Here is a 27775-nt window from a genome sequence, read left to right on the forward strand (position 1 = left end):
TATGACAGCCCTCACTATATATCAATTTGAAAAATTCATCCCTGACTTAAAATATGTGCTTTTTGATCAAGTGTTTTGTATTTAGCGACGACAAATTTGCCGAATACATAATGTCAATAATGATGATTCTTTAAGTGGACGAAGTAAAGGATCATTCTTGGAGAGTATTCCAGCAATATCATTTTTCAGAAAGTCCTTTATGAACGGTGAAGGTGTATATATAGATTTAACATTGTGTTGTTGCACAAGTCATGCCGGTGGAAAAAGCTTAATAGCACTACACATTGGTGCTATCATATCACCGCCTACATGCTAAATTCAGCTTTTATGATTTACATGCTACTGTGTGGCGCTATAGGTTTCAAAACTTCGTTGCTATAAACTCTGGTAACGGTAGGCTCCCGCTGCAGAATGCCCAAGGTAGGATGACTTCGTTTTCGGATCTTATCGATCGTCTCTTGTACGACTTTCTGCCTCAAACAAGAACTTACATCTCCAGCTAAAATGACACCATCGATTCGTCTGTCGACGTGCGTACGTAATATAATATCCACTTATACTTTTGTGGGTTTCCGTTAGAAGGATGGTCTTGAGCAAAACACAATCGTCCTTGCATACAACAGACTCTGCCTCGGATCTTTGTCTATTTCTATTGTTAATCATGACTCAATAGTTGCTGACATTAGCACAGTGTGAATGATAACTTCTTCCTACTACATGACATTTTTCTTTTGGAACGAAGCGAAGGTATTGTCGAAAACGAATTGGTACAAATACAGTAGATACGCATCAATATTCGATACTATCCAAAATGCTTTTGTTGTTTATCACAGCTCGTAGGTAGCAAAATGCATCTAAAAGCCATATAAACAACATAAGGTGTTGTGTGCGATGGGAATAAAGAGCTAGATACGCGCGTAGCATTGAATACGATACTTAAAATTTACCCATTTATCATCACCACCACCACCACAAAAAGTTTTACTCTTGCACAGACTTGTTTTCTGTCAGCTAGTATATTGTCATAATAGTTTACTACACAAAACAACGTCTACTTATTAAAGAGCTCTGTTTTTGCTCGTTGAGTAGCATCTTGTAAATAGATAAAAATAGTAGCTTTTCATCCATAAAAAATCCGTTGCTTTTAGGCAGTGAGATGTAGACCAAAGTACCATTCTGTTGGCGAGCAAAAAGAATAATTTATAAATAGGTACTGTACACATTGTAGTGAATGCAAATGCGATAACAGACTTGCCCACGCCTTCTCCTCCGCGTGTATCACTGCAAGTATGAACTTCTTGTACATGTTTGATAGAAGCGATACGAGAACCATTATACTTGCGAATGTTTTACGAAGTAGTAGTTAAAATCAACAGCATCGATGGCGTATAAGAAGGTACATATGTTACGTGCGCTTTGATTAGAGATACAACAATACAATATACCATGCACATCATCACATGAATTCCATATGCGTGCGATCGCGCTTTGCTGTGTATTCATAGTCATTACCAAAAACAAGCGATGTTGCTTTTATTAGCAAGATGGTTTGGAAAAGAGCAAAACATGCGATAGAAATCGAGGAAAGGAAGGATGAGGGCTAATCAACCATACATAAATGCAGAGAAACAGTGAAATTATTATGCAGACTCCCGAGAAAGGCACAGTTAAGCGACCATACAGCACAGCCACAAATCATAATATTCAGACATACAAACAGTTCTGGGGTAACCCCTTATTATATTTCGAAGAAAGTATATAAATAATAGATGCCAGCATGATAGCGATGTGTTTCAATATTTTACCGTGTTTATCATGAAATCATTCATCACTCTCACTACTACTGCCCTTGGTTTGTTCGCAGCCAGTGTCAGTATCCAATTTGCTCAAGCAAGGACTGCAATCGATACCGTTGCATTGATGCCCTATGAATCCTACCAGTGTGCACATGAAGAAGGCTATGAAGGTGCTGCCATAGGCTGTTACGAGGTATAGACAAGCACTAAAGTTGGAAAGACTATTTTATTGCACTGTTCGTGCTATCATCCTCAATGTTTGATGACCTAGTAGCAGCAATTAGCAGAGTAATCTATTGCTACTATTGTCATGCTCACTATTCCTGTTGCATCAAACTCTTTTGGTTTTGCTACTCAGGAAAATGAGTCTTTATCCGACTGCCCTACCAATTATTTTCGTGCGCGAAGTGCCGGATTTAAAGATGTGGATTTGTCTCTGCGTCCTTGCACTCATAGAGGCTGCAAGTCCGCCGAAGAACAAGTGCAAGAATTTACTAGGTTTGCCAACACAAACAAAATGGGCTACCGATACTTGTGGTTACATGTCACGTCTGGAAATTGGATTTCACCCCAAGCTAGTAAGTATTTTTTTTTCAACGACGTACGTAGTAACAAAACACATATGTCTTATAATCGATAGAGGGAGCTAATCATATAAGCTACCACTTTTTTCCCTTTTTCTCAACAACCACGATTATGTATAAAATCAGCCTTGAGTGATTTTAAAAAGGCATTAGATACTGCATCTGAGAACACGCTTTGGGATTGGGGTGTTTTTACGAGCGCTAAGGAGTGGGAAGAGATAACCGGATCGTCTAGTTTCGAGCTAGATCCATCCGTTCCACTTTGGTACGCTGTAAGTTTACATTTTCATTTTTCTATTCGCAGAACAGAAACAGGTCCAAGTTACCACTCACTCTTGCTACATTATATGTCAAAGAACCACGACGATCAGCCGAATTTTAACGATTTTACTTCGTTCGGTGGCTGGGATAAACCATTCGCAAAGGTAAAGCCGCAATATTAGATGACAGTAAACAAGCATATCTGTTTGTGTTTCACAGCGTTAATAAGTATAACTTCTTTTTTAGCAATACTCCAAAGATTCTGATATCTGCAGTGCCACATTTAGCCAGAGCTACTACGAATAAGAGCGATTGCCATCATGCCTTGCCTCAACCTCTTGGCAATAACAACAAGCCTATGCTCTTAATTAGAGTAATGAGACCCTAGCCTTCAATTTTGTTTATCGTATCGAATTAAATAGCAAGCAATGACTGTACTTTATCCCTTTAGCAAAAGAAGATTAGTAGAACGATAACAACAAACAAAAAATTATCGTTGAAACAAGCAGATGCTTCTTTTTAGGTTTAAAAATGATCTTGAGGATACAAATACGGATATAGACAACATATGAAGAGATAGAAACACGAGGGATATGCGGATAATGATGGACAGGGGGGTTGGGGGAATACTACATTTTGCTTTACCAATCGTCTTCGTCAGAGAATACTTCTTCGCCACGCTTGCGTCGCTCCATGCGCTCCTTCTTCTTCTTTCGGAGTTCCTTGGAGCTAAGCTTTTCTTTCTTCTTGACGGCCTTGACAGTATTACCCTGAGCGTCGACCATGTCTTCGGCTTCTTGTTCCTTGATGGCAGTTGCACCATTGCCAGACACCCAGTTGTGACCTGAAGCAACCAGATTACCATCGTCGACCTTCCAGACTTCAGAGCAGAGTGCTTCAGAAAACTGTCGGTTGTGGGTAACAATAACGACACCACCACCATATTCCTTGATGGCACCAGCCAAAGCACCGAGCGAGTCACGATCCAAGTAGTTGGTAGGTTCGTCCAGAACAAGCATGTGAGGGCGGTTCCACATGGCAGCACCAATGACGAGCTTGACCTTTTGACCACCGGACAAACCACGGATGCGCGAGTGAGTAGCAAACTCGGGCTCTAAACCAACTTCAGTCAAGTGCTTTTCGATTTCCTTGGACGTCAACGGACGGTTAAGACCCAGCTTGGCGGCTTCTAGAGCGTCGACTTCGGCAATCTTTTTGCCAAAGCCCATTTGTTCGAGGCGCTGACGGGAGATCCAGGTGTTTTCGACCGAAGACTTGCCCTTCCATGAGACTTCGTATTCGTAGGACTGCTTGAGCTTGCGACGGCTGACGATATCTTCAACAATGCGCTTCTCGCCTTCGATCACGAAAACTTGGTTCATTTGCTTTTCCTCGTCGGCAGTGATGACACGGTCGACCTTGTCCAACTCTTCACGATCTTCACCGGTAGCGTAACGCCATTGGATATACTCGTTGGGAGTGCTGTCCAAGTGCTTCTCAATGTGATGGAAAGCATGCTGGGCGACGTATGCAATGCGCAAGTTGGGATGCTTCCAGACAGTACCGATTTCGGCCTCCATTTCACCGGTCAGCAGCCTGATCAAGGTAGACTTGCCGGCACCGTTGGGGCCAATGACGGCGACACGCGAAGCCAATGAGCATTGCATGGTGATGTTTTTGAGCTGCTTCTTCTGGGTACCCGGGTATTGGAAATCGACGTTCTTCATCTTCAAGATGGCACGTTCCTTGGTCTTGATACCTTCGAGGTAGCCAGGCTCGGGGAAACGGAAGGCGAGCTCGGAAGCGTCCAACGAGTAGTAGGCGGCAGCACTGGGAACCTTCTTGACGAATTCGGACAGGTTACCTTTGTAACGCTTGAGCTTGTAGTTCTTTTCATAGTGAATGATGTCGGAGCAGACATGGTCCAAGAAACCAGAGTCGTGGGACACAATGATGGAGGTGACTGTCTTCAAGCCAAGCAGGTAGTTCTCCAACCAAGCGACGTTGACAACGTCCAAATGGTTGGTAGGTTCGTCCAAGAGCAGGATATCGGCGTTCATCAACATGGCACGGGCAAGAGCGAGCTTCATCTTCCAACCACCAGAGAGCGAACCAATGGCCATGGAGGTGACCATCTCCTCAGAGAAACCGTAGTCGCGCAAAATCTTGGCAACCTGGTCGCGGTCCTTGGTCTCGACACCATCGGACTGAATGATGAAGTCGACCAAAGGAGTATCAGCCTCAGACCCATCAATGTCATGCTCGACATAGACCGTCTTGAGCTCAGACTTTGGTGGGAAACCGTCTACTTGCTCGTTGGCAATGGCACGCATGAGAGTCGACTTGCCACAGCCATTGTGGCCGCACAAACCATAGCGACGACCACGCTTGAGACGCAGCGCGGTCCGGTTCAGCAAGATCTTGGCACCATAGGCGAGCGAGAACTCACAGTTGCAGAGATCCTCACCCTCTTCGTCATCTTCCTCAGGGTCCTTGGGTGTGACAGCCTCCTCGCACTTGTCGAGAGCCTTGGAGACGAGCAACTCGGCGTCAGCACCAGAGAGGAAGGCTTTGATGTAGGGCGTGAGTGACTGGATCCAGACATCCTTGAAGAAGTTCTTGGCAACACAGAGCGACAAGGCCACGTCGCAGACGAACTTGGTAGTGGGTTCAAAGAAACGGTCCATCTTGGCCGGCAACAGTTCATTGAATGACTTGTTGACCTTGTCGGCCTTGTCAGCCTTGGTGTAGATTTCGTGCGACGAGGTACCCACACGGGCCAACGTGGCTTGGGCCTTTTCGACGACACCACGGCACTCGGGGTCGGCAACAACATCCTGGATCTTCTGCAAAGCGGGCAGCAAAAGTGGCAAGAATGGAGCGGCGACTTCGGGATCATCGACGAGCTTGCACATGTTATCAATGATGAGAGCAGACTTGCGCTTGATGGGCGTGGCACGTTCGTTCAAACCACGGCTGAGAAGAGGCACCATGATGGACAGGGTGGCGGAATCGACTTCCTGCACAAAGGTAGTAGCACCGAGCAAGTGAATGGTCTCGGGCACATTCTCAGGCTTGTTGATGCATGCAATGACGGCAGGGATAAAGCGCTCAATATCCTTGTTGTTCACCAAGCCGCAAATGTTACCCATGGTGGCTGTGGCGGCCTTCTTGACGTCAGCCTTGGTGTCCCACATGCAGTCTGAAACGGTGGGGATCACATCGGGAATGACCCACACAAACTGCTCAGGGTTGGTCTTGACGAGCTCATCCAAAAGCGCCAGGGAGAGCATCTTGGTTTGCCACTTGCACGAGTTGCCCAAGCCTTCCAAAATGAAAGGAATGAGCACGGCAGTGGCGTTGGCATTGACCTTGTGGGCCAGGTTCTTGGCAGCATCGGCAGCGGCGGTCTTGATGACTGCCTGCTTTTCTGCCTGAAGCTCCAGCAGGTTCTTTAGGTAGGGCAAAATGTAGGGCTCCACTTGGCCGTCAATACTCTTGTTCGTGAGAGCCTTGATGGCGGCGACGGCAGAGTGGCGAGCACCCGCGTTCTTCTTGTTGCTAATATCCTTTGAAATGGCCTCAAGAACATTGAATTGTTTAAGAGATTGGACGCCATGAGAGTTGACAAAATCAGCGAGTTCTTCGGCGACAGACTCGCGATCAGCATCGGAGGCTGCTGTCAGCTTGGAGAAAAGATCCTTTGCTTTCTTGGTCTCAACCTCGCTTGGAGAGCCACCAACTGCCTTGGCAGTCAGTTTCAGGGTCTCAACGTCGCTCTTGGTGTTTTTTTGTTGGGCAGCGGCAGCTGGCATTTTTTTTTATGTCTAAATGAAGATGCTGAATTACAAGAAATGAAAGAGAAAGGATGAGCGATGAGACGAGGGAGTCCTCAAAAAAGTGAAGGGGCGAAATGAGGTGGTATGTAAGAGTGAGAGATGCAGAAAAGGTGAAAGAAGAAGAAGAAAAAAAAGGACTGATGCTCCTGTGCCTTTCTATTCTTTTTTTGAAAATTTTTCAAAGGGGGGTCAGATGACATTGTTGCATTTTCATCCATTCGCTCTCTTTCGTTCACTATCTGCGCACACACTCTCACACACACAACAGTGCACATGTAAGCATGTAGTAGTGCTTCTGAGTGCAAAAAAAAGCGATCTAAACGCTCTTGCGTCCTGTTTTGGGCAGTTGCCTTTCACGAATTGTTTTGTTTTTGTGTTTGATGTTGGGTATGTTGTCCTGCTAAGCAAAGAAAGGGGGCGGGGTGGGGGCCTTGCACACCAAAGAACAAAACCAGCGGCTAGGAAAGTAAGGAGCTATGGCCACACTTTAAGTCATATCGACTGCTCTGGATCTGAAATGCGGACAGCTGCATGAAAGTTGGAGCAACTGTCTAGCCTACCTTGCCATTTTAAGTTGCTGCTCCTCAAATATTCAAGAAGCGTTCACCTCTTTGCGCTACTTGGACCTCTTGAGCCACCAACCATCATACGAAGCTACTTGTGCAACCCCGTCGACGGCTTGCCTTCGTGCAAGATAGCCCATACGCTCAACCTGTATACACGTTAATTAAAAGGAGACGGTGATCATTATCATCTGCATGCATATTATGTGTAGTACAAACAAAACATTTGCATTTTTTCAGTTGGGGCGTTGCACTTAGAGATGAAAGTGTTTCTTTAACAAGACTGATGCAAAGGAACGAGAGAATCAAAAGCCACTAAAAGCGTTAGGGTTACGCTGGATGATATGTACGTCTAATTCCTTGTAGGAAATGTCACTGATACAAGGTAAACTACATCCTGTTCATACACCGTACTTTTTTCAAAAAGAGCAACGTTATCAGCGCCGTGATGGCTTCTACTAGAGCAAAACCAAGCGTTGCTTTAGGCTACGAATCCAATGACTCTCACAGTGTCTCCACAACAGTTGTACGGACAATGACGGTCGTTCCTTACCAAAACTTGCGAAACCGCACTAAACACGGGCCAGCGACCGTGACTCCCTCGTCTGAATTTTTCTTATCGATATCCACCGTTCCGGGTTGTGCACAAGTGCATCGGCAGCTTCGATCTGAGTTGATCAACCTTTGGGAGTACGGATACCAGCCGATTGTATCGCCCTTTATACCATGACATTATGCCATCTGGCAAAGCATTATCTACAAGTTTGTAATTCGGCACCGTAGCGCAGACGTATAAAAATACTTCACAAGGTCTGTCATTCTTCAATTTCAGTCGATGCATCATCCCATCATAGGTCGTTCGAAAAAGAAAAGAAGAAAGTGCTTACACAGCATAAGGGCAGGTGAGGTTTTGGATAAATGCATAACAGTGATGCTCCCTCTATGAGATCTCTCTGGCCAGTGAGGATTGATGATTTCATCCAAAAGCATCAGCATTTAACAGTAAATCGTACAACGTCCACGATAATCATTGGGTTGTAGAACGTATCTTTTTCTCTACAAAGCAAAATCCCATTCTTTAGATGCTGCCCATCCTCGCATACATGAGAGAATTCAATAGAGCGCCATGACCTTACTCCAACCGGTAATGATAATATGAGCACATTAGTAGCCAGTTCACCACACGTCATTGACGGTGCTCTAGAATAACTCAAAAGGAATATTCCTCTTATGATTGACTGAAACGGTTCCCAAATAGCGTTATCTCAGCACCCATGCTCTTTTCGTCTACATATTGGAAAGGAACATCTTCCTGCTGATCATGCTCAAACAACTAATGTAAGCACTGATGATGGAATGTTTCTTTCTGCTCGTAGCTCTACATAGAAATGTACGTGAATGCTTCTCCTATTGATAAGATAAGCACACATTATTTGCATTGGCCTATCCGTGCTTGACAAAAGCTTAATGATGTCAAAGTGCTTGAATCAATATATTACATCACCCTTGGCAATATATGAACATCAATATACAACAGCTATCTCATGGCTTGTGGCAAAGTAATAAGTAGGAAATTCAGGAAGCTAATTAGCCAAAATTTGCCTTGTATAGCAACATGCAAGATTCGAGGACTGATAGTAAAATGGATTTTATGATTTGTCAGTAAAAATGCAAAAATGAATGATATATTTTTGGATGCCTGCTTTGTCTTACTACAACAGCGGCCAAGTATGTACATATGAGAAATATAAAGATGAATAATTATTATAAATTACAGAAAAAAAGATTGCAAGAAGTCGGAAAGAAGGTTGTAATGGATGACTTTTATCGAAGGTAAACAAAGGAAGGACCATAAGCGCAGAATGCGTAGATAAGACCGGACACGAGACCAGCGGCTGGCAAGGTGCAAACCCAGCCAAGCATGGTAAGGGCAAGCATCTTCCAGTTGACAGCACGAAGGTTACCATTGCAGAGACCGACACCGACAGTAGCGCCAACGATGCAGTGGGTGGTCGAGACCGGCAATTCCAGCTGAGAAGCGGTAAGGACAGTCAAAGCAGCACCCAGTTCAGCAGCGAAACCACGGCTTGGTGTCAAGCGAGTAATGTTGTTACCCATGGCACGCATCAAACGGTAACCCATGGTGGCAAGACCAATGTCGATAGCAGCACCACCATAGACGAGAATCCAAACAGGAACGCTGGCTTCTTCAGCAACCGCGCCGGTTTGCCAAATTTCAAAGATGGTGGCCAATGGGCCAATAGCGTTCGAGACATCGTTGGAACCGTGAGCGAACGAGGCAACAATGGCGGTAAGAATCTGCAAGTACGAGAACATAAACTCGACGTCGTCGTCGTAAATTTCAGCGGCTTCGTGCATCTTCTTGAGCTTATCGTTGTTCAAGTTGCGAACATCCTGGCGAAGACCGTGCAGCACGACAGCCAAGACACGTTCTTTGATTTCATGGAAACGCTCACGGAGTGTTTTTGGTGGTGCTTGTTCGGCGGCAGAGGAAGATTCGACGTGCACATCTTCGGTGGTAGCGAGCTTGTCAGAGACATGGTCTCCAGCGACCTTCTCTTCGTCGTCAGCCTTGGGCAGCTGAGCGTTGGCTTCAGCTTCTTCGAGCTCCTTGCGAGCAGCTTCGAGACCTTCTTCAATGGAGCGTTGCTTGGGGACCCACCAGATGACAGGGATGTGGTACCACTTGACGTCTTCACGGTCGATAACAACGCGCTTGAGCCATGGGCAGAGGAAGACAGCCATGTAGATACCAATGGCACCACCGCAACCGAAAGCAATGCCAACAATGTGGCTAATTTCAAGACCAGCTTCCTTGGCACCGGGAGCCTTGAAGCAAATGTAAAAGACAGCAATGGTGACGGTGACAAAGAAATAAACAGGTACAAGGCGAAGGCCCCACTTGACACTGTCAACCTGGCGGAGCACGGCGTACTTGGTGATAAGATAGATGATGGCAGCAACGACGCCAGCAAGGCAGGGCGACAAGAACCATGAAACAACAATCTGGATGATACCGTTCCAGGTCCAGTCGACAGCACCGCCACCATAACCAGCAATACCGAAACCGCAGACAGCGCCAATGATCGAGTGAGTAGTACTAACGGGCCAGCCGAATCGCGTAGCAGCTACAGTGAAGAGAAAAAATGGGTTAGTGAGCTAATCAGGCAGACAGACAATGCGGCATCTACCATCAAAGACTTACTCAACACCCAAGTAGAAGAACCAATCAAGGCACACATCATGCCCATCATAAGCATCTCGGGAGTGCCATCGAACAATGTAATATCAATGATACCGTCCTTGATAGTGGAGGTGACACCGGAACCAAGCAACAAAGCACCCAAGAACTCAGTGAAACAGGCAATGATAACAGCCTGCACGAGCGACAAGGAACCGGACGAGATGGAACTGGCGAACGAGTTTGCGACGTCGTTAGCACCGATACCGTAAGCGTCAGTGAAGGCGACGACCATACCAACGCCAAAGATCCACGTGAAATCATAAGGGTTCATCATCTTGGCTGACTAGCGATGTGTTGTGCGAAAAGAAAGCTCAAGAAGAAGAAGGAGAGAGTATTGTCGTTTTGGAGGGAAGCGAAGGTGAAGAAGGAAAGAAAAAAATCTACAAATAAGGATTTTTCCAAGCCAAGTATTTATACGTCGTAAACGACTCAGTAATCAGTTTGACATTGGGATGGTTTCTCATTTTTCGGTACACTAAAAGTAGAACGGTCCAATCGTTTTCCATCTGCAGCGCACGCTACCTTCTGAGCAAGCTAAAGACTGGTGGAGCGGACCTTTTCGGGCAGCCTTTTGGAAAACCAAAGTTTCTGTACGCTCGATCAAAAAAAAAAGTTTTTTGGCGACTGCTCCGAAGTCTAGCATCGATCGAAACGAATGGGGGTTCGATAGCTAGAGCTGTCATGTTTGGTTATTTTTCCCCTCACGGCTCGTTTGGCGTCTTTAACCTGTGATAGACTCAACAAACGATGTCGCTGATACTAACGGATATGCGCTCTTTTTCGAACAACCGTGGTTGTATGTATCTTTGTACCACATCAATCCGTACGACTGATGGGATGTGGCCGTGGTGTCACGCCTGCGGTGTGATTGTTCCGTTAGAGCCAATCGTCAACCGAAGGTGTTTGCACATGCCGTCTTGCAAGCCATACACATTTGTAAGCTGCTCCCAATCTCTTCCCATTACTAGCCATAAACGAGGTGATGATCACACGGGAATATAAAAAAGCTGAAACCATTTATACGCCCTTTGGGTCTTTTTTTCTTTAAAGAATAAAATCTATACTACGCACGTTTAAAACCCGCCATCCAACCACGTCCCCATATTTATCCACTTGCTAATTTCCTTTCACTACGTTCGTCCCTGTCCAAATGATAATCACAAGAAAGAAGATGTTCCTCTAGGAAAACCGTTCTCATTAAATGCACAAAAACAGTAAAAACCACCATCCATCGTGTGTCCGGAGATGATAAATACTGTATAAAGTCATTTTCGAGCTTTTTCCGGCTTAGCTGCAAAAAGATTATGTTCAAGTTGAATGTGCGCGGTCTTTTACTTGTTTGGAGCCCGTTGATAGCGCCCTACTTTTATTTTACACCGCACAATCTATACGCGGTGACAACAGTAAGGTTGTAAATTACTTTCTGTAATAGCCTAAATTAATCAGACATGGATAATGGTCCATCAACAACAACAATAAGATTCAAGGGGACAACCATGCAGTATAACCTAGACTTAGCGCAGATCAAATTAACACGCAGTAGCATCGTATAATAAATACCCAGACAAACATTCTAACCAAGCATTTCCCGATTTTTTCTTAGCTAAAGGAAGATCCTACACTAATTACGGGTTTTTGCAAACTAGATAGTCAAGTGTGAAACTTAAAACAACCCCCCTTCTACCATCGTTGCATTAAAAAAACCTAGTGGGCCTTTAACTTTGGGACAGAAACCCAATCACGATGGGAAATCCCGATAAATGATTTGCTGGCTAATTTTGACCGTGCGGTGCTATGGACTCGGCATCTCCGATGTATATCAAAAAAACGGCCTCTTCTTATTTTTTAAAGTTACTAATAAATTCTTGGCACGAGGACATCGCTATAAAACGACCACTCGTCCTTCTCTCTTCATCAAGTAGCACATTGAAGAGTAATATCTTAAAAGCTACAGCACAATTATAAACAATAAATAACTTCTTCAAAATGATATTGTTCAAGCATAGAGTGCCCCACCATCGTGCTTCGCTGTAGTTGAAAATCCAAGACACGCGGGGCACGTTGCTACACACCACCTTCCCAAAATAAGAGGCTTTGGATATTCACTACCCTGGTAAACAATTTCATTGGATCTGTTTAATCGGAGCCCAGGTTGGCCCCTTGTTATATTGGTTAGTGCGTACACGCTAACCAAAAAGCGCTAACCAAAATCATTACAGACCACCAGAGAAAACGTCCTTATTCTTTCGTTGTATGGTTACAAAATTAACTCTTAGCTCTTGTTACGAAATCAAGATGTTCATTTTGTCCTGTTAAATAGATGCCGTTGACGATATTATCTGCATAGCAGATGATATTTATGGTTTTAAGTCGTTCTCATGGTCATTAGAGAGCGACTAGCTGGCAAAAAAAAGATGAGTACTGGTTTACGTCGTAATGAGTGAGAAGCGACTATTATCTAGTAAGTTTTATTTAGTAAGGATGGCTTAGGCTGAGGTTCTTATTTGTACAGTTTCTAAACGCCTATCTATCGTAATTAGACAGTAACTTTTCAAGTTGTTGGGTCTTTTCAATTAATCAGTGAATAAATAGTTAAAACTAATAACTTTGATAAGCTCACCAGAGCTTGTGAATAAGCCAATATATCACAAGATGCACCCGATCTAAAAACTGTTTTCATCAGTGACTTCTGTGACGAAGAAAAAAGACATATCTTGCGAGTGCTCCACAGAAATGGTAGCAGTAGTAGAACTAATTGCTGGAAGGTTTCCAAAAAAAATGGATATAGGGAACTCTTTCAGTCCTCAATATAACAGTTCTGGTCCAACATAGCAATGCTCTCAAAAATCATCCATAATAAATCTAGTGTAATAAACGAGTTGGAGCTCTTCCTATCCGCTCTGTAGACCGCCTTTTTCGTTCATTTAAAGCATTTGGGGCAGATAACTATCATGAAGCAACATGTATGACCATATTGCACCTCATCAATGTTTTGCTTTGGCTAAATTATTAATATCTAATCTTTGCTGCGGCCACGAAAACAGTAATGAATGGTGCCTCCAACATACACTTATGAGTGGGTTATTAACGCATGGATGGAAACAAACTCAGGATGCTTTATGGCATTACTCTACAATGTCTTTGAAGTTGCTGAGTTCGATTTAAGCAAGTTTCAACCAACAGTCACCTGCTTGCGTACATTGTCGTCATTGCTATTGGTGAGTCGGAATAGCTTTTCCTCATGCGGAAGGTTAACGCACGATTTCCTTATTAGTTTATACCGATCAGTAATATTGAATTTTAATCTTATTTACATTAACAAGATCACACATAGTGATATTACAAAGATGGCTGTAAGAAAGAGATAAATGTGAGATAACAATTTATATGGGAAGCAGCTGTCATGCTGTGCATAGTAGTAGTAGTAGTAGTAGTAGTAGAACATGTCACTTTAGACTTTACAGATGATTTGAAACCATAGAAATTCCGGAAGCGTGCCCGAAACGTTTTAAATAGGGAATTGATCCCAACTGCTATACTCTTGCCTTTGAAAACATACCAAAAAATTAATGTCGTGTCGTCAACAAGAAGAAGGTGGAAACGCCTCTGTTTGCTATAAATCAGACGATTGCAACTACAACTACTGTGTTGAAAAAAGACAGGAACAGTGTTACTGGTCACCCGATTGCAACTATGATTACTGCATCAAGCCATCCGAGTACCAAGCAATGGCTGCAGAACAAGAGCACGCTAAACCAGTCAAAGGAACAGGTACAGTCATCAGTGCTTTAGTCATACCTTTTTGAACGTCTGTGGAATCTAAAATCTTTCCTTTTGCAAATCATTAGCTTTGCTACGACAATTAAGTTTTCTTGATCGATTCTTGGTTATATGGATCTTGTTGGCTATGATTGTCGGCGTTTTGATTGGATATTATGTTCCCGGCGTTCAAGAATCGTTTGAAACTGTACAATTTGCGTCGGTATCGGTTCCTATTGCTATTGGACTATTGATCATGATGTATCCAGTGTATGTACATTATATTTCCTATCTTTTTTTCTATTCTAAAAAAGCGTGCTAACTTATATATATATATTTCTTTAAGACTATGTAAAGTTCAATATGAGCGGATGCCATCCATATTAATGACGAAGCAGGTGTGGATACAGATGGCGATCTCTATCTTTCTGAACTGGGTGGTTGGACCTATCATCATGACAGCCTTAGCATGGGCGACTCTGCCTGACCTTCCAGAGTTTCGTACGGGTGTGGTGATGGTCGGATTAGCAAGGTAAAATGAGGGAGGGGGTTCTCTCTGTGTGTGGCTGTATCAAACTTGAAGTTTCGTTACCAACCTTTCGGTCGATCAATGTTAGATGCATTGCTATGGTGTTTATTTGGAACCATCTTGCTGGAGGAGATGCCGACTACTGCGCAATGTTGGTGTGCGTCAACTCTATATTCCAAATTGCTCTTTTCTCGCCCTACTCTGTTCTTTTCATCAACATCGTTCCATCCTGGTTTGGAGCCCCCACAGATGATGCCATCAATGTGGATATCTGGCCTGTCGCCCAATCCGTCTTGATCTACCTTGGTATCCCACTTGCAGCTGGTATAGTCACGCGCTTTGGTTTCATGTGCACAATGGGTCGTTCGTGGTATGAAAAGAACTTTTTGCCCTATGTCGGCCCCTGGGCACTGATTGGCTTGCTGTATACGATCGTCGTCATGTTTGCGAATCAAGGTCACCAGATCATCGAACATATCGGATCTGTCTTCCGCGTCGCCGTCCCCTTGTTTGTCTACTTCGTTCTCATGTTCTTTATCCCCTTCTTTGGATTGAAGGCCATTGGTATGCCGTATGAATTGGTCGTCACACAGTCATTCACAGCTGGCAGCAACAACTTTGAATTGGCTATAGCTGTGGCCGTAGGCACATACGGTATCAACTCACAACAAGCACTGGCCGCAACAATAGGGCCACTGATCGAAGTGCCTGGTAAGCTTGTTTGGAATTGCCTCTGTTCATACATGTACATACCTGTTAGTTTAAAGATTAATGATCACTCACTCTGATATTGACCTCATGTAGTATTACTGGCGCTGACCTATGTCGCTTTACATTTACAAAAGAAAATGAACTGGTCGAGCCGATCTCCACATTTCACTGTCAATACTAAAGATGAAGAATCCCGCTAGTAACACTTCATCATTGCATGGAAGTTGTCATGTTCTTTATAATCTGACATTATTTGCTTTACTGTTATATATAATCATTAGTAAAACTTGTTTCATATCATATTGCATTTTTCAATAGTCAGTATGATGTATCTATAGGGTTTCAAGCTGCTCAAGTGTTGAACAATTGCATGTGCATGTTAAATTATTCAATGATTAATTGAATATGCAGCGGGAGCTAAACAAAACAGTTTTTTTTATTAGAGCACAATACCAAGCATCACATTGATTCACGCAATCTCACAGCTTATTTCTTTTTCAAGACCTGTTTTACGAGGGCACGTAATATAGAAATGCTGCGGTCATCTGGGGAGCTGGGATCTGGAATACCGTTCATACAATAGCCAAATCCAATTTTATGCTCACTGTTCCACATAAACACAGAGCCTCCCATGCCTGCCCAACCAGTAAACTCCACACCACCAATAACAAAATCATCGAATTTGCCCCAGCCGCCTCGCTCTTGTGGCATAGAGCGCTGGATAATCATATCGAACGCCACCGGAGCGGGTTTAGTAGCTACAGCATAGCCCTCGCGAGTTAACAAGTCTGGTTCGCCATCCATAATCGCTTTACCATCGTTAGCCATCATTGCCGCGAGTTTGGCAATCTTTTTAGCCAGGAAGCATTAGTATAAAATTATCTATAGCTCTTTTATCAAGAGAACACACGAGACTTACTGAGCGAGCATTTGTAAATCCAGAATATGCCGGCGCTTCAATACGGCGCAGTTGTAGATTGTATTCAAGCAATGCTGGGGTACCCTCGAGTGGAAGCTTGAATGTCTTGGCTTTGGCGTCGTTCTTTTCGAAAAGTAATCGTAAAAATTTGACAGGGCCACCCACAAACTTGATTAAGCGTGAGAATCGGTAAAGCGGTGTAGACGTATAAAAAGGGGAGATACGATTGTCAAATTTAAGCTGGTATGGCTGCAAAATAAATTTGGTGAATACCAGGATTTTTTAAGAGTGCTTAGAATGATGCAAAACGGCGTGTTTGTTTGTCCTACCTTGAGGTACCACTCAATATCATAATCTTTGTTGAATTCAGCAGCTACATCATCCACTGTGCAATTCGCGGTACGCTTTAAGATCTCGTTGACATACCAACCATACGTAGACGCATGATAGCTGCGTGTTCGAACACCACCAAAATTATGTGGCTGCGCGGCCAAAATGCGTGAGAAACGCTCGGGATCTTCAGCTTCAGCAGAGGTTATTGGAACATCGATGAATCCCACGCCACCAGCATGGACCATCTGTTTTATATAATTGTGACATGATTTTATATATAGTCAGTAAAAATGGCGAGAGAGGATACGAAAAGCTATATGTGTCTACCCATTACCAAATCACCCAGTGTTACGTTTTCCTTGTTGCCTTGAGCGAACTCAGGCCAGTATGTTGCAATCTTTTCGTCATATGATATTACACCTTTTCCAACGAATTGAGCCACAACAATGGAAGTCTGATATCGTGAAAGAGTTTTTTTTGCTGGTCAGTAGTCAAGGCTCAAATTCTTTTACAAAAGAGGTGTTACTTACAAAAACTTTAGTGCTGGAAAACACCAACTGTAAAGATTCGTTCGAGTAGGGTGTCCTCTCTTTAACATTCTGCCAGCCCCCTTGCATATCCATGACCAGCTCGCCTTTGACATAAGCAGCTACAGCAGCACCGACGTCTTCGCCTGCAAAGAAATTGTCCTTGAACGCCTGCTCTGCCGAGCTGTAATCATCATGCACATAACCGTGAAAAGGTACATCGTACCGTCGCTCACATTTGTACCCAAATACAGAACAGGTCCATGGCGTGTATGGACCCTGGCTGAGATATCGTTGTGCGGCGACAGCCCCGAGCAACGAGATTACAGCTACAACTTTAACCAAAGACCCAAGCACTGTCCGTTTGCTGGATATGTCAGTGGTTAATGGTGGAATACCGGTAGCAGATGTGGATACACTAGTATTGGTAGTAGACACTTTTGCGCTCTTCACCATTGTGTCTCGATTGGTTTTTGCACTGTTGCTGTTGGCCTCACCAGCGGTCATTCTTCTAGGGAAAGAAAGGTTTTACAAGAGTCGATTTCCTCCCTTGTTTTTCGCGATCCCTTTATATAGCAAAATGCATGCTTTGTTCTGGATTTCTTGGAAATTGTCACGCAGCATACTCTAATATTTGGGTTGTGCGTTAATATTTGCAACAGCTTCCTAAGTTACACAATCCCACCGCTCTTGAGTGCTATTATCAAGCTGATGCTTGAACCATATACATATTTGAGGCCTTCTTGATAGTTCGGTGATGTATTCTTTGCTAACCCGCATGATAAAAGCGACAGTTATCATATATACTTTGGCGGGAACTTGTCTGTTTGTGCTTGTTGCAGATTATATGAGAGTTCAAAATGTGGCGCATTCCTAATCTGTTAGTAATAAAGCCGTTGCTGCGGAACAAAATTAATCGCCTGACAGCCAAATAATCCAGACACGGTCTAGCGCGAATGTGTAGCACAAGTGATTTTCGAGCTCTTATATTATATATACAGCATCAAAGTAGAATCGACAATGAATTGATAAGCAACCACATCACCTTTTCACATTTCTATTGTTTGAACAATGACAGGGGTATCAATATGGTTTGATGTAATGAAGGTAAAGTGTATTTATGCTGGTTTTTGGAGAAGCAATTGAGCGGAATTCCCCTAACATAGTGACCTACCCGAATGAATGTAACAGGATGCTCATCGTCAATGTGTTGTTAGCGGAAAGCTTATACCGGATAAAAACGCGGCAACTCTTCTGCGCATTGGCTGAGGCTCAAATATTAATCATTCCCTCCTGCTATTATCACTTCTATTATTGAAAAACATTTTAAAGTAGTTCCAGAGACCATGTGCTCATATAATGTTCGTTTCTTTTAACAATTAGGATACGAAACAGCATTACAAGGAGGAGAATCTACGTTGGAAAAGAAAAGGAATTCTTTTGCAAAACTTGTTTGACAGCAGCTGTAGTAATTATGGAAATACTTCGGTCATCAGGGGACAGCAAATCTGGTACTGTATACAAACATTAGGCGAATTCAATCTTGTATTCATGACTTCAAAAATATACAGATCCGCCTATACCGCTCCAACTGACATATCCAATACCGTTTATACCAATGTCTAAAAAAGTATTTTATCCATATTCAAGTGCTGACATTTCTAACCGGAATAACAAGTCGTATTCTGGCGAGTCAATTCAGTAGCCATTGCGTATCCTTCAGGGGTCAGCAAATCTGGTTTACCTTTCACAATCGCCTTGCCTCCATTTGCCTTCAATGCAGCCAGCTTTGCCACGTGTAGAAACGTGATATTTGAAACATACAAAGCCATAAGATAAATGGAAGTAGTATATAGAATGCGGTACGAATATACCATGCTACTGTCATTATTCTTCTAATAGATAAATATTGTGGTGCCAATACTTACAGATCGAGCTTTTGTAATAAACCAAAATAAAATGTTGCTTCAATACGACGTAGTCGAAGATCAATCGGATTGTCTGAAGGTAAGAACGTTGTTACTATATCAGTCATATTGCTCGTGAGCGTAGTATGTTATACGCTGTGCAGTATAGGTCCTCAGTACAGCAAGGCAATGTGATCGTTGTATATTTGAATGAAACGGCTTTAAATTCCATTCAATATCGTTTTTCTTATTGAGCTCGGGTGCTACGTCGTTCACGGCGCAGTTGGCCACGCACCTCAGGATTTCATTGATATATCATTGATATACCTACCCCGGGTAGTTGCATGGTATAGTAGCTCCTCTTCCGTACTCCAGCAAAATTATGTGGTTGTGCAGTCAAAATACTGGCGAGACGATCAGAATCTTCGGCTTGTGCTGAGTTAATTTGCTGATCAATAGAGGCGACACCGCCAGCATGTTGCACCTATTCAATGTTGTGATCATTTAATAATCTGATACACATATATAGGACATTGTCCACTGAGCATGTACACGTGTAATATCCCTGCAAATGTGATTTATCAAGTCTCCCAGCGTCACATAATCCTTGTTTCCTTTACCGGATTCAGGCCAGTACGTCGCAAACCTTTCTTCATATGACAATACGCCTTTGTCAGCAAACTGAGCTACAAAAATTGCAGTCTGCTTTTGTTGTATTATAAACCATCAAGTCCATTTATGAGTAAATGCTAGTTGATCGATAATCTCCTACTAGACCACATAATTGTAGTAGCTACCAAAAGTTTTATACTAGAAAACACCCGTTGTATAAGGTACCGTGTGTATACGGGGGTCGTATTTCAACGGTTTGCCATTCGCCTTGAATATCCATAACGAGTTCGCCATCCACGTAAAGTGCAGCTGCAGCGCCAATTTTTCGCCTGCGCAAAAATTGTTATTGAATGCGTGTCCCATTGAAACATAGTCGTCGCGTAACGTAACCACGGAACTAGACATTGTATCTTCGATCACATTTGTATCTGAAAACGGAGCACGTCCACGAAGTGAATGGCTCTACATTAAAATATCGCTGTGCAACAAATAGTGCTACAAGGACGAGTGCAGTGAAAACTCTAGTAGAAGCATCTCGAAAGAAAATGAACGACAGGTAATGGCAATGTTGTTGTAGTAGCAATACTAGCGTCCTTCTTATTTTTAAGATTGTCTGTTTCCTTAGATATCATTTTTGGAGCATATTGTGAGAAAAGGGGCTGACGCGAGATGCGGTTTGTTGCAACTGTTTATGTAATGCATGCCGTGACTTTGAAGTATGAAGTATTAGCCGATAGTCTATTATGCAGAAGAAACGGAGCACTGATGTTCCGTTCACCTAACATCGTAAGCTTCGTTTATGTATGTACATGCATAGAATTGCATACGCTCACGCTTCTTTTTGGAACAGCCTTCAATTAAGTCACGCGAGCTTTACTTGCCTGGACTCCTTTTAAAAATTCTATGTACGCACTGTACAGCCAGCAGACATTTCTCCTTGCAGCATGATGAATGTAGACAGAGGAAATCTGAACCATTTCTGCTATCTACGTCACCACGTTCTATGTCACTGCCTTATCTAGTTTACGCAAGAAAATGAGCTTTCGATCAATGGTCATGTGCCTATAATTATTATCGTTATAACATTTTAAAGCAGGTTTTAAGAAGAGGCTTTTAGCGCTACTCTTTACATCTTTACTGGAACCAATGTGTTGATATCTATGCTGTAAACATTCTTGATGTTTGAAATACAGGTCCTGTTGTAACCAGAAGTTTCTCGTAATTTTATGTTGCGATCGATTGAAGGCGGTGAGAGGTTACTGCTTGAAAAGGTTCCTAAAATTAGACTTATCTTCAGTGCTTTTTCTGTCTAGCATTACTGCCGTAGTCGTCGCACACAGGAAGCAATATCGGTTTTGATGCACTGAGGTGTCATCAGCTACTAAGAAGAATTGTGTGTGACCAAGAATAATACTAGCAGTTATAGTTGCACAGCCGCATCACAGCTGGCAAAAGCTCTCTACGTAGCTTTTCCTCAAAATCATAACAGCGGCTATCATAAAACTAATAAAGCAACATTAATAAGTTAGCATGTAGGCATCGATGGTTATAAACACGCATATATCGAATCATGGCGTAGCTGCTGTTTATTATTCGTTGTGAGTACTACTCACGCGACGGGACATATTAATTCCTTATAGCTCTCACGTACTCTTTATGCATAAAATATATACCCTCGTAATAGTATAGTACAGGACAAGAGTATCATGTAACATGTATCTACAATCTCCACTTACCACGAACAGCACTCCATTGACACGGCTTTGTCGAATGTATTTCCAAGAATACTGTCTATGCTCACTGTACTGCATCCGTCGTAGCAATTGTACACTCTTGTTCGGTACGTATCAGTTAGTCAACTATAAAGTCAGCGAGCAGTCGTATGACAACTTTCATGCACCTTTTGGAAAAAATCCTTATCACCGGAATTTCTGCTGTTCTCACCAACGACACTTCCTGCTTGTTGGAAAAAGACCGCTGTTTGACACAGGTGAGCATTCTATTTGCTCAAGCAAAGTGTCATAGTAAGCTGTCGAATCGTTTCCGCGTGAAAGAATGCAACAGCAACAACGGCAACAAGGAGGTGGCAAATAGAGATCATGATGATCGCGATATTGTACAAGTATCCTTTGGATCTCAGCTGTCGTATGTGATTCGTGGCCATGCTTGCGGCTCTTTTTAATTCAAGCAACAACACGTCGTTCTCCATATACTCTTTCTCCCCCCAACCAACTACCTACCTTTACTACCAAACTTAAACTCCAAACATACTTCAAAACCGCAACCTCTTTCTTTTTCTTTCCGCTCTCAAACAACAAATCTTTGGCACTTTTGGCGAAACAAAAGTAGTGCTACAGCTTTCTTACGTCTTCTTTTATCCAAAGCAACCCAAGTTTGTAAAAGCAAAACCAGCTTCCCAAAACGCCCAACACGGATAGGAATTCGTTATCACCACCATCAGCAGCCTCCTCTGCTGGCCAGCAACAATCATCTCGCCCTTTACAATCCATTGACCCATCTTCTTCAACCGGTTTGCCGAAACGAAAACGCCAACGTCTAAATTATACCCTAAGCGATAGTACAACCAACGACGACGACATGCAAATCAAAGACAGCAACCACACCAACAACCACACAGCTGCTGACGCTGCTGCTGCTACTATCACCACGGACTCCCAACAAAGTAATGGCAAATCGTCAGTGGACGCTTCACCTGACATGCTCGGTCGTGTCAAGAAAGAAGAGCTGGTGCGACTGATATTGCAGTCTTTGAATGACCTTGGTTATCGGTAATTGCAGTTTTTCCTTTCCACTATACTCTTGTTTGCATGTGGGCGCCACTAGTTTACTCTCTTTCATTCTTTTTCCTTTCCTTTGACGTACTTTTGGCTTGTAATACCGTGCTTATGCAACGTCATTTAATGACTAAAAATTATCTCTGGCTTTGGGGGTTGGGTTCTTAATAGCGATGCTGCGGGAGCACTTCAAAAAGATTCTGGGATCGCACTTGAAACAGACACAATTACTCGTTTCCGTGGAGGGATTCTATCGGGCGATTGGCGGCTGGCCGAATCATTGCTGGCTACCTTGCCGGGAATACAAACCAACGACTTACTGCAAGCACAGTTCCTGATTAGACAGCAAAAGTTCTTGGAGCTGCTCGAGGCACAAAAGACAATGAAGGCTTTACATGTATTAAGAAATGAGTTGACACCGCTTGGTCAAAGTATCGAACGGCTGCATCAATTATCAAGGTACATTTCGCGCATACATAATAGCATAGAAACACCAGAGCATGATATGACATTGTGAATTGAACTGATGCTCTTCTACCACTCCTTTAGTTTAATATTCTGCTCGTCAGTGGAAGATATCAAATCACAAGCACAATGGGACGGTGCAGGCGGAACATCACGGCAACAGTTGCTTGTTGATTTACAAAGTAATACTGAACTTTATCTCACGAGGCAAAGCATCCTCCTCTTCACCATGCCTTATCAGACAAAGGGCTCACACGCATTTGCGTTTCTGCATTTTTTAAAATTTAGATTATATCCCGCCATCGATTATGATCCCGAACGAACGGCTGCTGACATTAATTAACCAAGCATATGAATGGCAGCGACGAGGATGTCTTTACCATAGTGACAGCACAGCTGACTTCTCTCTATTTGCGGATCATGTTTGCGACAAGTAAATCATCCTATTCAAAACCAGTGTTGAGACAGTCAATGGGCCGTGCTTGGATGGATGGGAAGGGAAAGAACAAGCCAGTTGAAACTGACTGATACCGTGATTATCAACATGCTTTTTTCGTAGGAGCTTATTCCCATCCTCGACTATTCGAATCTTGGAAGGTCACACGGACGAAGTATGGCATCTATCTTTCTCAAACAGTGGTCGATATCTGACGTCGGTATCAAAAGATAAAACATGCATTGTCTGGGATATGACTGTAAGTGTAGATAATCATTAACAATTCGGTGGGTGAATCTGCCTTTAAGTCATTCATATGCTAAGCTGCTACATATAACTTCTTTTAGACATTTGAGAAAGTACAGATTCTTGCGGGTCAGGACGAGTGTGCATCTTATTGTGCATGGTCGCCGGATGATTCCAAGTTACTGGTTTGTGGTATAGACACGTCATTAGTACTATGGGATCCATTGGTAAAGAGGCAGTGATATACAAAAGCTACGACTACATTTTTTATCGAAACTGTGCAACATTACTTATGAGCTCACGATGATAATATGATATAGAACGGAAACCTGTTGCATACATATACCGAACACAAAGATCAAGTAACCAGCTGTGTGTGGCTACCTGATGGAGAACATTTCATCTCTGGAGCATGCGATACTACCTTATGTCTATGGGTAAGTTATATATATACACGAAACGCCATCATACCTTCTGCTAACTTTTAGCGTGTGTATATATAAATAAACAGCATATAGATGGTCGAATCCAAAATACGTGGCCAGCACATCGAACTGTCGACATGAAAATCACACCAGACGGACGACGATTGGTCACTATCAGCTTCGACAAGTATATCGGAATCTACGACCTCGACGATCTTAAATTAATGGATGTTGGGTATGTCATCGTGATTTGTTGTAAACGGATAATTGCCTAATGATAAAAAGAACTCACGGCTTTCATGTTCTATCTTTGCCGTGTATAGCAAAATTTCCGAGAATGAAATGATCACTTCACTGACAATCACTAAAGACGGTCGATATGCACTCACAAATGTCCAGGATTCGCAAGAATTGCACTTATGGGACTTGGATGAACAACAGCTCGTACGGAAGTACTCTGGACAGAAGCAAAAGTCTTTTGTTATTCGTTCAACGTTGGGCGGCGATGATGAATCATTTGTCTTGAGCGGTAGTGAAGGTAAAAAACTGATACACCTTTAGATTTTTGTCATGGGCCGTACTGGAAAATCCTTACAGATATATCTCTACCTATGTTAGATAATTGCGTGTACGTGTGGAGTCGGGAACATCAGACGCTCCTGGAAGTACTGGAAGGGCATACAGGAACGGTAAACTGTGTAAGTTGGTGTCCTGTTGGATTACCCAAGTTTGCATCGGCCAGTGACGATCAAACCATTCGAATGTAAGTTTTTGTGTATTTACTAACGATCTTCAATATGTAAAGAAGGTTACTAATTCAATCACTATGTTTAGCTGGGGTTTACCGAATGAAGCACAGAATGGTCAAGATAAGATTCATGTATAGCTTGCTTCTTTCTCTCCGTCTCTCTGTTTACCCTTCCTTGCCCCTTCTCTGTACAGGAACAGCCTTCTTTTGCGATGATTACTATGCTTGTCTATATATCTTTTCTATTTTCCGTCTGTACAGAAATAACAACATCTCTTTTATTCCTTTTTTGTGTGTGTTTTTTACATTGTTGATTTCACTTGTGTGAGCCCAATAATTGTTTGCTAAAATAATGGAAAAGTTTTATGATACAGGTATCGAATTTGATGGAGAATATTACATGGAATGCTCTTTGATGAATCGAGCAATTTCCTTCCTATGATAATAGTAAACACAAAATAACATGTGGTAAGCAAAACAAAAAGTACGATCCAAAGTAACTGCCTTTCCATTATCTACCTTTTCGTAGCAACAACATTAACGACAAGATCACGTTCCTTGGAGTTGCGTTTTGAGTCAACTACATTTCGAAACAGTGCGATTTGCCGGGATATATCAATAGTATTATTTACTATATCTAACATAGAGCCACAGGTCAGAGAGACATATCCACAGATTCGTAATCCATTCATGCTTTTTTCTTACCATCTGGGTCACCAGGAGTAACATCCACACCGATGATATAAGATATCCGATGTAAAGATCCTGGATCCAGGGGCGAGGTCTTTTTTCGATCTTTCTCTGTCTTCTCGACAAACTCGCCGAGTTGCACTGCAGTCTTTTGCAACCGATTCCGATAGCCAATCGTTTTCACATACGATTTGGTGTATGGTTGTAGCTCTCGAAATTGTGGTACTTCTTCAAGAAACTCCACTAGTCTTGGGAAGATATCCGGAATTTTGCGCAACCTTTTTGTTTGTTTCTTTTTGTTAAATATCACGGTATATATGCTTGTTTTTCCTCTTTGTTCCAACTTCAACACAAAATTACCATGCTTCATGCGTAGCGACCGTATCGGCTGAAAACATGACCTTCAGAAAATGAGTGTAGTTTTTGACCAAGTCAAATGGTTTGAGAAGCTTTCTAATCATTGCTTCTTCACTAGCAAAGGTTGCCCTGGTGATGTTGTATCCTAGCGGCACGACAATTGTTGGAGTTTAGTAAGTGTGGTAGCTGAAGGCATCACTCTACCTCTATGCAAGGATGTCTGATGGTTTATTCTCGTATACCTCTCGTAAACTCTCGGCGCAAAACGCGTAAGGTGGACTTGGTAACGTCAGGGGCAGCATTGGTGACCCTGTAGCATGGTGTAACGATGGGCATGTATGCATTCTCAAACTCTACCTGGAACGGTTCAACGGTACAAAATTCTTCAGTTATATGTTTACAACAAAATAATCCTCTTCTCCTTCCTCTGCTTGATAAAGTGCAATAAATGATAACATGTATACCAGTGATTGATAATCGATTGGGCTGCCATCATGGTTGGGAATATAATCTGTCAACATGACAGGAGCAGGCCAGGGCCACGTGGACCATTGTGCGAAGAATGCTGAAACAAGGCTATAAACATTGATGGAGCGCCCAGACGTTCGCTCGATAATGTATGTCTTGAGTAAGAGTAGTACCAATGCACCGCTGTTGAGATATCCGAGCTGTTTATCGTACAAATGACGCTGAACAGACCACCATTTAATACTTTGTGCTGCCGTTCGAAATGATTGTAAATGTGCCTTGTCGATTCGTTTGAGTATAAATTTCAATGTACGAGGGCCTGTGCGTGTGCATGCAAAGTGTCAGCCTAACTTGACAATCCCGAAATTTCCTTTCTTTGTCCTACCTGCCAAAGATCCCATGCACGGTTCATCTAGACCAGTGAGAATTTTATTGTCCAAAATATCGATATCTGCCGGAACCGTTTCCATCTTCAAGCGGACAAAGCAAATGTCCACCTGCACACAAAAGTCATACATAACAAGGACGTAATAAGTCAGTCCATATAGTTTCTTTCTTTCTTTTTTTGTCCCGTGCTGCATTAACAAAAATAAAACTGATGCCTACCGGTATTCGGTCAATTGTACATTTGATAATAGGTACACGCGCTTGATCAATTATCTACCAAGGTAATGAAAATAAGCAGACAGTACTTGGATGAACTAACGCACTAACACGCTTTGCCCTTTCCCGTTCTCGCTCCCTTAACCGCAATATCCACCTACTTACAAGAACATCTCGTACAGTCGCCTGCTTCTTTAAAAGCTCCTCAAAGATTCGAAAAAAGTCGCGTCTTCGAACTGTTGACGGACCCAAGAATGCAACATCAATGTCACCAGAAGCGAGATGCGCGCCCAAACCGTACGAACCAAAAGGAATAAACTGACATTGAATCGTGCTCTTTTGCAAATTGTACTCTTTCTTGATTTGGTTGACTAGCCCAGGTACGAGGAGTCGTACCATATCCATTAGAAGCCGACTACATGAATATTCCGTGTCCGTTTTAGTTTGTTTGAATTTGTGAGTGCATGTTAAATAAAAAAAGTGCCTTTGGGAAATCAGCGATTATCTGTAACGTATACACCCCACCCCCCCAAAAAAAACAAAAAACAAAAAATAGCCAAATGGCATTACCGTCTACCCAGCTGATCCTCGTTCTCGATGACATTATGGCTTATGAGGTATGTCGACCATGAGTCCGGGTACATGAGAAAGGAAGATAATTGCGTGAATTTCTGGCAGTAAGCAGCAGGAGTTTATGTGATCATTTGATTACTGCTGAGTTCCACTTCAAATGGTCGTTTCGCCAGTGATCAGCGGGCCAATGTTAATAATGTTATTACTGACCTATTGTTCCCGTACCGTTGACAAGGACGATAACTAGTCCAGATAGTAACATGCTGTCTCCAATGATCTAATAAATTTGGGTCTTGTATACATAGATAAATACTCTCTTGCTGTAATATAATCTTTATATTTGCAGTACCATTTGGTCACATAT

The 27775-nt window shown here is 42.8% G+C and overlaps 7 protein-coding genes across 7 annotated transcripts; 3 read left to right on the plus strand and 4 right to left on the minus strand.

Annotated features, from left to right (window-relative positions):
• Positions 1–1815: 1815 nt before the first annotated feature.
• Positions 1816–2947, plus strand: BDB00DRAFT_875974 (uncharacterized protein; the record flags this gene model as incomplete). Its single annotated transcript, XM_053127430.1, has 5 exons — positions 1816–1989; positions 2155–2374; positions 2507–2652; positions 2737–2805; positions 2888–2947. The coding sequence occupies 5 exons, from the start codon at positions 1816–1818 to the stop codon at positions 2945–2947; spliced, it is 669 nt and encodes a 222-aa protein (XP_052976012.1).
• A 333-nt stretch (positions 2948–3280) lies between these two features.
• BDB00DRAFT_841204 (P-loop containing nucleoside triphosphate hydrolase protein) lies at positions 3281–6615 on the minus strand (the record flags this gene model as incomplete). The annotated part of the gene is made up of 1 exon (XM_053124812.1): positions 3281–6615. Exon 1 carries the CDS (start codon positions 6454–6456, stop codon positions 3283–3285), a length of 3174 nt encoding a protein of 1057 aa, XP_052976013.1. The 5' UTR covers positions 6457–6615.
• A 2059-nt stretch (positions 6616–8674) lies between these two features.
• BDB00DRAFT_841206 (phosphate transporter) lies at positions 8675–10667 on the minus strand. The gene is made up of 2 exons (XM_053124813.1): positions 10270–10667; positions 8675–10192 (listed from the first exon to the last, which is right to left on the minus strand). Exons 1-2 carry the CDS (start codon positions 10580–10582, stop codon positions 8868–8870), a joined length of 1638 nt encoding a protein of 545 aa, XP_052976014.1. The 5' UTR covers positions 10583–10667; the 3' UTR covers positions 8675–8867.
• A 3548-nt stretch (positions 10668–14215) lies between these two features.
• BDB00DRAFT_770001 (arsenical-resistance protein) lies at positions 14216–15507 on the plus strand (the record flags this gene model as incomplete). The annotated part of the gene is made up of 4 exons (XM_053119854.1): positions 14216–14337; positions 14414–14599; positions 14685–15307; positions 15401–15507. 4 exons carry the CDS (start codon positions 14216–14218, stop codon positions 15505–15507), a joined length of 1038 nt encoding a protein of 345 aa, XP_052976015.1.
• Positions 15508–15793: 286 nt separating this feature from the next.
• On the minus strand, positions 15794–17593 carry BDB00DRAFT_790812 (beta-lactamase/transpeptidase-like protein; the record flags this gene model as incomplete). Its single annotated transcript, XM_053120989.1, has 5 exons — positions 15794–16156; positions 16227–16475; positions 16556–16804; positions 16894–17013; positions 17090–17593. The coding sequence occupies 5 exons, from the start codon at positions 17591–17593 to the stop codon at positions 15794–15796; spliced, it is 1485 nt and encodes a 494-aa protein (XP_052976016.1).
• A 4184-nt stretch (positions 17594–21777) lies between these two features.
• BDB00DRAFT_841224 (WD40-repeat-containing domain protein) lies at positions 21778–24991 on the plus strand. The gene is made up of 11 exons (XM_053124814.1): positions 21778–22394; positions 22572–22859; positions 22950–23047; positions 23154–23298; positions 23425–23560; positions 23649–23774; positions 23868–23984; positions 24059–24207; positions 24296–24510; positions 24591–24735; positions 24807–24991. Exons 1-11 carry the CDS (start codon positions 22204–22206, stop codon positions 24856–24858), a joined length of 1662 nt encoding a protein of 553 aa, XP_052976017.1. The 5' UTR covers positions 21778–22203; the 3' UTR covers positions 24859–24991.
• A 1-nt stretch (position 24992) lies between these two features.
• Positions 24993–27562, minus strand: BDB00DRAFT_841231 (Poly(A) polymerase central domain-containing protein). Its single transcript, XM_053124815.1, has 10 exons — positions 27409–27562; positions 27004–27253; positions 26842–26895; positions 26621–26732; positions 26232–26554; positions 26010–26124; positions 25771–25912; positions 25426–25688; positions 25240–25357; positions 24993–25156 (listed from the first exon to the last, which is right to left on the minus strand). Exons 1-10 carry the CDS (start codon positions 27480–27482, stop codon positions 25117–25119), a joined length of 1491 nt encoding a protein of 496 aa, XP_052976018.1. The 5' UTR covers positions 27483–27562; the 3' UTR covers positions 24993–25116.
• Between the last annotated feature and the right edge of the window lie 213 nt (positions 27563–27775).

The sequence above is a fragment of the Zychaea mexicana genome (assembly GCF_025766255.1).
Source record: "Zychaea mexicana strain RSA 1403 chromosome Unknown BDB00scaffold_81, whole genome shotgun sequence".
Lineage (NCBI taxonomy): Eukaryota > Fungi > Mucoromycota > Mucoromycetes > Mucorales > Lichtheimiaceae > Zychaea > Zychaea mexicana.

Bases quoted from the DNA above. Each gene is read 5' to 3' on its own strand.
- BDB00DRAFT_841206 (XM_053124813.1), bottom strand. From the start codon at position 10,582: ATGATGAACCCTTATGATTTCACGTGGATCTTTGGCGTTGGTATGGTC. The intron at 10,193-10,269 runs GTAAGTCTTTGA...TCTTCACTGTAG, and splicing joins TTCTTCTACTTGGGTGTTGA to CTGCTACGCGATTCGGCTGG.
- BDB00DRAFT_841224 (XM_053124814.1), top strand. From the start codon at position 22,204: ATGCAAATCAAAGACAGCAACCACACCAACAACCACACAGCTGCTGAC. The intron at 23,985-24,058 runs GTAAGTTATATA...ATAAATAAACAG, and splicing joins ATACTACCTTATGTCTATGG to CATATAGATGGTCGAATCCA. The intron at 24,511-24,590 runs GTAAAAAACTGA...TACCTATGTTAG, and splicing joins TGTCTTGAGCGGTAGTGAAG to ATAATTGCGTGTACGTGTGG.
- BDB00DRAFT_841231 (XM_053124815.1), bottom strand. From the start codon at position 27,482: ATGTACCCGGACTCATGGTCGACATACCTCATAAGCCATAATGTCATC. The intron at 26,896-27,003 runs GTAAGTAGGTGG...TTACCTTGGTAG, and splicing joins CGACTGTACGAGATGTTCTT to ATAATTGATCAAGCGCGTGT. The intron at 25,157-25,239 runs GTAGATAATGGA...CTATTATCATAG, and splicing joins AATGTTGTTGCTACGAAAAG to GAAGGAAATTGCTCGATTCA.